Source organism: Carlito syrichta, unplaced genomic scaffold, assembly GCF_000164805.1.
Source record: "Carlito syrichta isolate Samal-C Ts95f unplaced genomic scaffold, Tarsius_syrichta-2.0.1 Scaffold306442, whole genome shotgun sequence".
Taxonomy (NCBI): Eukaryota; Metazoa; Chordata; class Mammalia; order Primates; family Tarsiidae; genus Carlito; species Carlito syrichta.
The window spans coordinates 1,429-12,002 of NW_007250538.1; the positions used below are offsets into that span (position 1 = coordinate 1,429).

Here is a 10,574-nt window from a genome sequence, read left to right on the forward strand (position 1 = left end):
GGTCAAATATATTTCTTGTATGATTGAGTGAATAAACACAGAAACGTAGCTGGTTCAGGATCAGCAGTTGGCCTCATGGCAATCACTGCTAGGCGCATCAGGCGCGTCCAAGCCCTGGGAGCAGTGACACCCACGCACACCTGGCTTGGTCACGAGTACCTGGGCGGCGCCGTGCCCAGCCCAGCCCGAGCGCAGGAGCCGCCGCCACCGCCACAGCTCAGGTGTCGGGTTCTCTCAGCACCATTTACTGAATAGGTTCTCGTCTCTCCAGTGGTTGTTGTTGGAGGCTTTGTCAAAGATGGGTTGGTTGAGAAATTTAAGCTTTGCTTCCAGAATCTCTATCCTGTTCCATTGGTCTGTGTGCCTGTTCTTGTGCCAATACCACATTGTTTTGATGACTGTAACCTTATAGCAAAGTTTGAAGTTGGAAGTGTGATACCTCCAGTTTTGTTTCTTTTACTAAGGATTATTTTGGCTATATGTGGTCGTTTATGTTTCCATAAGAATTTCTGTATTATCATTTCCAAGTCTGAGAAGAATGATGTTGGTAATTTAATGGGTGTTGCATTGAATCTGTAGATTGCCTTTGGTAGGATGGACATTTTAACAATGCTGATTCTTCCTATCCATGAGCATGGAATATTTTTTTCATTTGTTTGTGTGTTGGCTTTCTTTGAGGAGTGTTTTGTAGTTCTCATTGTAAAGGTCTTTCACTTCTCTGGTTAGGAAAATGCAGAGGTATTTCATTTTGTTGTGTGGCTATAGTAAGTGGGATTGTGCTTTTGATTGATTCTCTGCCTGCTTGCTATTGTTGTATAACAACACAACTGTCTTTTGCACATTTATTTTGTACCCTGAGACTTTGCCAACGCCCTTTATCACTGCAGATTCTTGTGGATTTTCAAGGTATAGGATCATATCGTCAGCAAAGAGGGACAACTTGACTTCCACTTTTCTTATCTGGATAACCCTGATTTCCTTCTCTTGTCTAATTGCCTGTGCTAGGACGTCCATCACAAGGTTGAACAAGAGGGGTGAGAATGGACTGCCTTGCCTTGTTCCAGTTTTCAGGGGAAATGTTTCCAGTTTCTGTTCATTTAGCAATATGGTAGGAGTGTGTTTATCGTAGATGGCACTTACCATTTTTAGGTGTTTTCCTTCTATATACCTAGGTGTTTGAGGGTTTTTATCAAGAAGGGCTGCTAAATTTTATCAAAAGCTTTTTCTGCAACTAATGATATAATTATGTGGTTCTTATTTTTACATCTGTTGAAGTATTTAATTACATTTATGGTCTTGCAGATGATGAACCAGCCCTGCCTCCTGGGGATGAAGCCTATTTGGTCATGGTGGATGACTTTTGAGATGTGTTTTTGGATCCAATTTGCTAGAATCTTGTTGAGGAATTTTGTGTCTATGTTCATAATGGGTACTGACCTGTAGTTCTCTTTTTTTGTTGAATCTTTACCCGGTTTGGGTATCAGTGTGATGTTAGCTTCCTAAAATGATTTGGGGAGAGTTCCATCTTTCTCAATGACCTAGAATACTTTCAATAGGATTGGTATCAGCTCCTCTTTGTATGTTTTGTAGAATTCTGCTGAAAAGTCATCCAGTCCAGGGCTTTTTTTGTTGTTGTTTTCTTATGACAGAGTCAATTTCCTGGGTTTTTATTGATGTATTTAGTTTCTCAATGTCTTTTTGTTTCAACCTGGAGAAGTTGTATGATGTCAGAAAGTCCTCCATTTCTCTAGGTTGTCAAGTTTGTTTCCATATAGGTGTACATAGTAATCTCTGATAATCTTTTGCATTTCTTAGCAGTCAGTTGTGATTTGATCTCTTGTATTTCTGATTGTGTTTATTTGGGATTTTTCTCTCCTTTTCTTGATCATTCTGGCTAGGGGTTCATCAATCTTGTTAATTCTTTCAAAGAACCAACTTTTTGTTTTGTTAATGTTTTCTATGACATTTTTGTCTTCTATGTCCTGTATTTGGGCTCTTATTTTGGTGATTTTGATTCTTCTGCTAAAGTTGGAGTTTGGTTGTCTTCTCTTTCTAACTCTCTTTGGTGATTGGTTAAGTTCTCAGTTTGTTATCTTTCCATTTTCTTTTATTTATTTATTCATTTATTCATTTTCATCTTTAATTTTTTTATTTTAAAATTGTGGGATATAATTCAGGGTTAGGTATAAAAATATTCATCATGCAGGTACCATTGTTGATGAGGTGCCCCCACTTCCCCAAGCAGTTTCTTTCCCACTGCTGCCAGTTCCACCTCCCCACTCCACATGCCCCAACAGTTTCCTACTACTGTCAATCCTTTTCTTTTTTTAAATTATGTATTTTTTAATTTTAATATTGTGGGGTGCAGTTAATATTCATTTTGCAGGTACCCTTATTGATGAGGTATGCCCCCTTTTCCCATACAGACATTAACTACCATTAATCCCACCTCCCTGCCCCTCCCTGCCCCCCACCCGTAGTTTCCCACCACTGTCAATCCTTTTCTTATAGTATTGCGGTAGTTGTTCAAGGTCTACTTATGAGTGAGAACATGTGATACTCAGATCCTTGTTTCTGTGAAAGATCACTCAGTATTATAAACTCTAATTCCATCCAGGTTGCTGTGAAATTCATGATTTTGTTCTTTTTATAGCTGTGTAATCTTCCATTGTGTGTATATACCACGTTTTAAATCCAGTCCTCTTTTGATGGACAGTATGATTGGTTCCATGATCTTGCTATTGTGAACAATGCTGTGATAAAACATAGGTGTGCAGGTATCTTTTTCATAGAGTGATTTGAGTTCTTCCAGGTATATTCCCAGTAGGGGGATTGAGGGGTCATATGGAAGGCTGATTTTTAGAACTTTTAGGAATTGCCACACTGATTTTCACAGAGGCTGTACTACTTTACACTCCCACCAACAGTGTAGAAGTGTTCTGTTTTCGCCACATCCTCTCCAGCATCTGTTATTTTTTGAATTATTGATGATGACCATTCTGACTGGAGTTAAGGTGGTACCTCAGTGTGGCTTTAATTTGCATCTCCTTGATAACTAGTGAGGCTGAATATTTTTTCATGTATCTGTTGGCTGCTCATATGCCTTCTTTTGAGAAGTGTCTATTCATGTCTTTTGCCCACTTTGCAATGGGGTTGTTTGTTTTTTTCTTTTCAGCACATGTGAGTTCCTTGTAGACCCTTGATGTTAGGCCTTTGTCAGATGTGGAGTTGGCAAATATTTTTCCCCAGTCTGTGGCTGTCTCCCCACTCTCTTGATGGTTTCTTTGGCTTTGCAGAAGCTTGTCAGTTTAATGAGGTCCCACTTGTCTATCTTATCTCTTATGGCCTGTGCATTTCGGGTTTTGCTCAGGAATTGGATGCCAGTTCAAACATCCATAAAGGTGTGTCCTGCATTTTCTAAAGTTCTTATGGTTTGAGGTTTTACATTTAGGCCTCAGATCCATTTAGAGTTAATTTTTGTGTATGAGGATAGATAGGGGTCCTGTTTGAATCTTCTACATGTGGTCATCCAGTTTTCCCACACCGTTTACTGAATAGGTTCTCCTTTCCCAGTGGTGGGTGGAAGGGACTTTGTCGAAGATGTCTTGCTTGAGAAATTGAGGTTTTGCTTCTGGAATCTCAATTCTATTCCATTGGCCTATATGTCTGTTCTTGTACCAATACCAGATTGTTTTGATTATTATAGCTTTATAGTAAAGTTTAAAGTCTGGTAGTGTGATACCTCCTGCTTTTTTTTTTTTGCTGGGGATTGTTCTGGTTATTCTTGGTTATTTGTGTTTCCATATGAATTCTCGTATTATTTTTTTCTAGATCTGAGAAGAATGTTGCTAGTAATTTGATGGGTATTGCGTTAAATCTGTAGATTGCCTTAGGTAAGATGGACATCTTAACAATGTTGATTCTTCCAATCCATGAGCATGGTATACTTTTTCACTTGTTTTTGCCATCTTTGCTTTCTTTCTTTCTTTCTTTTTTTTTGAGTTGGAGTCTCACTTGGTCTCCCAGATTGGAGTGCAGTGGCCACTCCCAGCTACTGCAGCCTCGCCTGCTGGGCTCCGGTGATCCTTCCGCCTCAGTCTTCCGAGCAGCCGGAATTACAGGCATGCGTTGCCATGCCCGGCTGATTTTTTGATTTATTGTAGAGATGAGATCTCGCTGCCCAGGCAGGTCTTGAACCCGTGGGCTCAGGCAATCCACTCACCTCAGCCTCTCAAAGGTGCAGGATTACAGGCTGAGCCACCAAGCCCGGCTCATCTTTGAATTCTTTGAGCAGTGTTTTGCAGTTTCATTATAAAGGTCTTTCACATCTCTGGTTAGGAAGATGCCCAGGCTTTTTTTTTTTTTTTGTCAGTATTGTCAATGGAATTGTGCTTTTTATTTGAATTTCTGCTAGTTTATTATTGGTGTATAGAAATGTGATTCTTTTGCACATTTATTTTATACTCTGAGACTTTTTCAAAGTCCTTTATCAGTGCAAGGAGGTTTTTGACAGATTCTGTTGGGTTTTCGAGGTGCAGAATCATGTCTGCAAAGAGGGATAACTTCATTTCCTCTTTTCCTATTTGGATACCCTGATCATCTTCTCTTCTCTGATTGGTCTAGCTAGAACTTCCAAAACTATGTTGAACAGAAGTGAGAGTGGGCATCCTTGTCCTGTTCCAGTTTTCAGGGGAAATGTTTCCAATTTCTGTCTGTTTAGCTGTATGTTGGTTGTGGGTTTCTTGTAGATGGCTCTATTTTGAGGTATGTTCCATCCATGCCTAGTTTGATCTGTCTGATGGCCATCTTAATCTGCCATTTTCTTGATGTGTACTGGTAGAGATATAAATTCCCCTCTTAGAACTGATTTTATGGCTCCCAGAGGTTTTGGTAAGATGTTTCTTCGTTTTCATTTGTTCCCAGGAATCTTTTAATTTCTGCTTTGATTTCAGTGTTGATCCAGCATCATGCTGTTTAGTGTTCATGTTTTTGTAGACTTTGAGAGAATTCTTTTGTTATTGATATTTATTTTTATTCTGCTGTGGTCTGAGAAGGTGCCTGGCAATATTTCAACCGTATGGAATTTGTTTATACTTGATTTTTGGCCATGGATTTGATCAATCTTGGAGTACATCCCATGTGGTGATAAGTAGAATGTATATTCTGTGGTTGTTGGGTGTGGCAATCAGTAGGTATCTATTAAATCCATTTGGTCGAGTGTCAAGTTTGGGTTCTGGATCTCCTTGTTGATTTTTTGCCTTGATGATCTATCTAGGGCTGATAGTAGGGTATTCAAGTCCCCTGCTATAATAGTGTTAGAGTCAATATTTTTTTGAGTTTACTTTGTAATTGCTTTATAAGTGCTAGTGCTCCTGTTTTGGGGCATATATGTTTAGGATGGATATTTCTTGTTGGTGGATTGAGCCTTTTATCATTATGTAGTGACCTTTGCATCTTTTAAAATTTTTGTTAGCTTAAAGATTGTTTCGTCTGATATTAAGATCATGACTCCTGTCTTCTTTTGTGATCAATTTGCCTAGAAAGTCATTTTCCATCCTTTAACTTTGAGTCTGTGTGTGTTCCTTGTGGTGAGATGGATTTCCTGGATGCATCAAATATTTGGGTCATGGTTTTTTATTCAGTTTGCCATTCTGTGTCTTTTCAGTGATATATTTAGTCCATTCACATTCAGGCTGATTATTGAAATGTGATTATTTATCCCTGTCATGAGGTTCTTATAAAGTTTTTTCATTGTTTGCTTGCTTTCTTTTGACTTTGGCATTGAAGTATGTGTGCATTTTCAAGTTTGGTTTTGTGCTATATTCTCTGTTAATTCTATGCTCTGCTATTATCTTGAGGAGTGTGTGATCATTCTTCTTTTTATCTTTCTTCTGTGCTTAATAGTTTTCAAGGGTCTCCTGTAGAGGTGGTCTGGAAGCTGCATAATCTCTTAGGAATTGGATGTGTGGGAAGGATTTTAATTCTCCATCACTGATGAAGATGTGCTTGGCTGAATAGGAAATTCTTGGTTGAAATTGTTTATCTTTGAGGACTTTGAATATTGTAATCAAGTCCCTTCTTGCTTGTTGTTTTTCTGCTCATAGGTCTGCTGCTATTCTGATTGGTTTTCCCTGGTAGGTAGTCTTACCTTTCTCTCTCACTGTCTTTAGGATTTTTTCTTTTGTGCCTACTTTGTGTAGGTAAATTATTATGAATCTAGGGGTTGGTCATCTCATTTGAGGCCTGATGGGGTTCTTGTATTTCTTGTGTTTGGTTGGTCACGTCTCTGATGATATGGGGAAAGTTTTCTTGGATAACTTCCCAGAATACTTGCTCCAAGCTATTCTCCATTTCCCTTTCTTCTTCTGGAATACTAATCAGGCATAAGTTTGGCCTCTTGATATAAGCGCACATCTATTGTAGGTTTTGTTCTTTCTTTCTGAGTTTTCCTTCTATGCTTTTTACAAATCACGTTAATCCCACGTTCTAGTCTTTAAGTTCTGAAATTCTTTCTTTGGCTAGCTTAATTCTGCTTTCCATGCATTTCATCTTGTTATTTATTTCCTGGATCAAAGTTTTTATTGCCAAAATCTCTGTTGCAAGTTCTTTCAGTGTTGCTTCTTGTCTTTGTTGAGTCTTATTCACTCTTTCCACTCCACTCCCTAATACCTGTTGTATTGTGGTACCAGTCATGAGTGACTTCCATTGTTTGGACTCCAAGTTCTGATTTTTCAGGAGTTTTTTCTTTGTTTTTTTGTTTTTTGTTGTTTTTGTTGTTGTTGTTGTTGTTTTGAGTTGGAATCTCACTCTGTCGCCCAGACAGGAGTGCAGTGGCCGCTCCCAGCCACCACAGCCTCGACTTGCTGGGCTCCGGCAATCCTTCCACCTCAGCCTTCCAAGTATCCAGAATTACAGGCATGCACTACCATGCCCACCTGATTTTTTTATTTATTGTAGAGATGAGGTCTCGCTGCCCAGGTGGGTCTCGAACCTGTGGGCTCAGGCAATCCACTCACCTCAGCCTCTCAAAGGCGCAGGATTATAGGCTAAGCCACCGAGCCTGGCTCTCTTTCTTACACTTTAAGTTACCTGAGGTCTTCCTTTGGTTTTTCCTTATTTGTGACAGATCTCTTGCTTTTCTCTTTAGTTTCATTATTCAGTGTCAGTGGGAGAGGCTTTCCCTTCTGATGTTTGCTCAGCCCCTCTTACTCCCTGATCTGGGGTCTGGAATTGTTTCATTTTGAAACAGGACTGTGGGTGGGAAGCTTTGTTGTCTCTTGTAGTTTTGAAAGTCAAATAAAGTATGTGATGGGGAGCTACGATTCATAAAGTACTTGCAAATCACAATATTCACTTATTGTGGTATGTGTTCCCTAAGACCCACTCCTCATCACCATTCTATATGATGATGCAATGGGTACATGTGTGTACCCCCTGAGTCCAAGATATTGTGACAGCAATGAGGATAACAGAGAAAAATAGAATGAAATAAGATGGACAAGATTTTTTTAAAAAACACAGAGCAATGAAAGCAGAAACTAAAGCAAAAAGAACAACAATTGAACACACACACACAGACAGACATACACACACAATCCAAAATAAACTGGAATAAAAACAAAGTGAAACAAAACAAACAACAACAAAAAAACCCAGGAAAACCAGACACACACACACACACACCTAGCACAAAATGAATGGAGAAGAAAAAGAGAAAGACTGGATGCAAAACAAAACAAAGGATTTCAGATTGAACCCTCACTCATATGTTAACACACACATTAAACTAAAAAAATAAAAAATAAAACTAGGGAATTTCTGGTAAGATGATGACTGGACAGTTCAGTCTGTGAGTTTCTCCACAAAAGAGAATGCCCATAAAGGCTCCCTGCATGACTGGATGTGTGCCAGTGGGCGAGTGAAAATCCGTTTGAAGGGAGACTTGGGTTCATACACCTCGGGTTCTCCTTCAGAGGTGACTAATTTCCCACCACTTTGAGATTAAAGCCACTGGCATGCAGGATCATTTGCTGCTCTTTGGATTCTCCTGAGAAAAGCCTGCTGAATGCAGCTGATTCTCATCATCTGGCACCCAGCCCCCACCATCACCTGTGACAGAAAAGTAGCTGGAGCCACCGATCTGTGTAGAGAGAAGAGTGGGGAGAACTGGAGAGAAGCCCCATCACTAGTGAGAAAATGCCAACTGGAGCCATTTTCTCTGTCCTGGGCCCAGGCAGAGACCTGCATTGGCCTGACCAGTTCCTCTTAGCCTCCAACTTGAGAACTAGAGATAATCTCATCAAACTCAGAGAGACAGAAGCCCCTCCCTCACGCTGGATCAGACACAGACACATCAGATATGAGTCGGAGATTTGACAGGCTGCAAGCCAGTTGAGTCCACATCTGATCCACACTTCTCTCACAGTAGGCCTCGGGCTACTGACCACTTGGCGAGCAACCCTACCAGCCTGCACTAAGAGCAGAGAGGAGGGATTGGAGAGTAGATCTGAAAAGAATTTGAACTTGCAGGAATGACTTCAGAGCCAGTTTTTTGTTTGTTTGTTTGTTTGCTTGTTTTTTGTTTGTTTGTTTTAGTTTTTTTTCTCTCTCTTTCTTTCTCTTTTTGATTACCTTTTCATACTTGCTTTGTTTTGTTATTTTATTGAATTTTTTAGAGTCTGGTTGTGTACTGGTATTTTTGAGGGATAATACATCAATAGGGGGGCTTTTTTTGGTTTCTGTATTTGTATGATTTTGTGTGTGTGTTAACTTCTTTATCTTTTCTGTCTTTGTGTCTCTTTTCATTTGTTAATTGGTACGCATGTTTGTTTTCCCTTTTCTTCTTCTTCTCTCTCCCTACCTTCCTCTCATCCTCCTCCTTTCTTTTTTCATTCTTTTCATTTTCCTTACATCATTTTGCTTTCAGGGGGCAAACCATTATCCTCACTGCAAGGATAGGTTGTAAAGTAGTGCAAAGTGAGTTCCAGGGGGCCCATATACCTGTCAGCAGATACTGGGATCTGCAGATAGTTTCTGAATAACAGCTCCCCTCCAATCAAATCTCAAAACTACAAAAAGTACACCCCCCTCACTCACAGTCCAGCTTCAGAATTGAGCAAAGCCAGAGGATCTCCATAAGGAAGAATAGGAGATTGAGCAAACAGAAGTAAAAGCTATCCCACCACTCCTGAACAACAGAATTAAGAAGTGGGGATAAAAATAAAAGGAGGGAGGAAAATCTACACAAAAGAAGAAAAACCAAAAGAAGAATATGGGTCTCACACAGACCCCTGGGAGGTCAGCCACTGAGACTACAGACTTCAGAATGCAAACAAAGAAGAGCCCCCAGAATTACTGGTCTCAAACCATAAACCCAGATATCAAGATATTAATAGAGAGAATAAATAGAATAGAGGAAAGACAAGAGAGAAGAATGAAGAAGTTGATAAATGAGACAATAGCAATAAAAAATACAGTGAATGAAATAAATAACAAACTGATAAGCATAGAAAGAAGAATTAGACAAGCAGAAGAATCTCAGAGCTTGAGGACCAAAATATGGAACTAATGCAAACTGTCAAAACAGAGAAAAGAAGCTTAACCTTCTTTTCACAGAAAAAAGCAAAATCTTTAAGAGATGAGTGATTATTTCAAGAGGCTGAACCTATGATTAATTGGACTTCCTGAGGCAGAAAGAGAGACAGAGACAACCCTGGAACAAACATTTCATGAAATTACCCAAGAAAACTTCCCTCATCTCATCAGTGACATGACCATTCAAACAGAAGAGATTCAGAAAACCCCTACAAGATGAAAAATAAGACCAACTCCTAGTAGACACAAGGTAATTTGCCTGCACAAAGTAGGTATAAAAGAAAAAAATCCTACAAGCAACAAGAGAGAAAGGTCAGGCAAACTACAGGGGAAGACCAATTACAATAGCAGCAGACTTCTCCACAGACACACTTCAGGTGAGAAGAACTTGGAGTCCAATCTTCAAAGTTCTCAAAGATAAACAATTTCAACCAAGAATTACCTACCCAGCTAAGCTAAGGTTCATCAGTGATGGAGAATTAAAATCTTTCCCACACATTCAATCCCTAAGAGCTTATGCTGACTCCAGATCTTCTCTACAAGAAACATTTGAGAGGTATTAAACACAGAAGAAAGGAAAAATAGAATGACAATGCTCTTCACAAGAATACAGGAAAAAGATTGAAAACACACATGAATCAACCCCAAAATTAAAAGAAAGTAAACAAGCAAACAGCAACAACAACAAACTCTATAAGAACCTCATGACAAGGATAAACTCTCACATTTCAATAAATTAGCCTGAATGTGAATGGACTAAATGCACCACTGAAAAGACATAGAATGGCAAAATGGATAAAATATCATGAGACTGCAATATATTGTCTCCAAGAGACTCATCTCACCAGAAAGGACACTCACAGACTCAAAGTAAGAGGATGGAAAGCAAACTTTCAGGCAAGTAGAACATAAAAGAAAGTAGGAAGCCGGGCTCAGTGGCTCAGCCTGTAATCCTGTGCCTTTGGGAGGCTGAGGTGAGT

At 39.4% G+C, this 10,574-nt stretch overlaps 1 protein-coding gene across 1 annotated transcript in view; it reads left to right on the plus strand.

The window, feature by feature from the left end:
• Nucleotides 1-75: 75 nt before the first annotated feature.
• The window catches only part of HTR2C (5-hydroxytryptamine receptor 2C), a 123,816-nt gene continuing 113,317 nt past the window's right edge, over nt 76-10,574 (plus strand). Inside the window, exon 1 of the mRNA XM_008063020.1 lies at nt 76-221. Coding sequence (XP_008061211.1) covers nt 76-221 — 146 coding nt within the window. The remainder of the gene's footprint in view (nt 222-10,574) is intronic.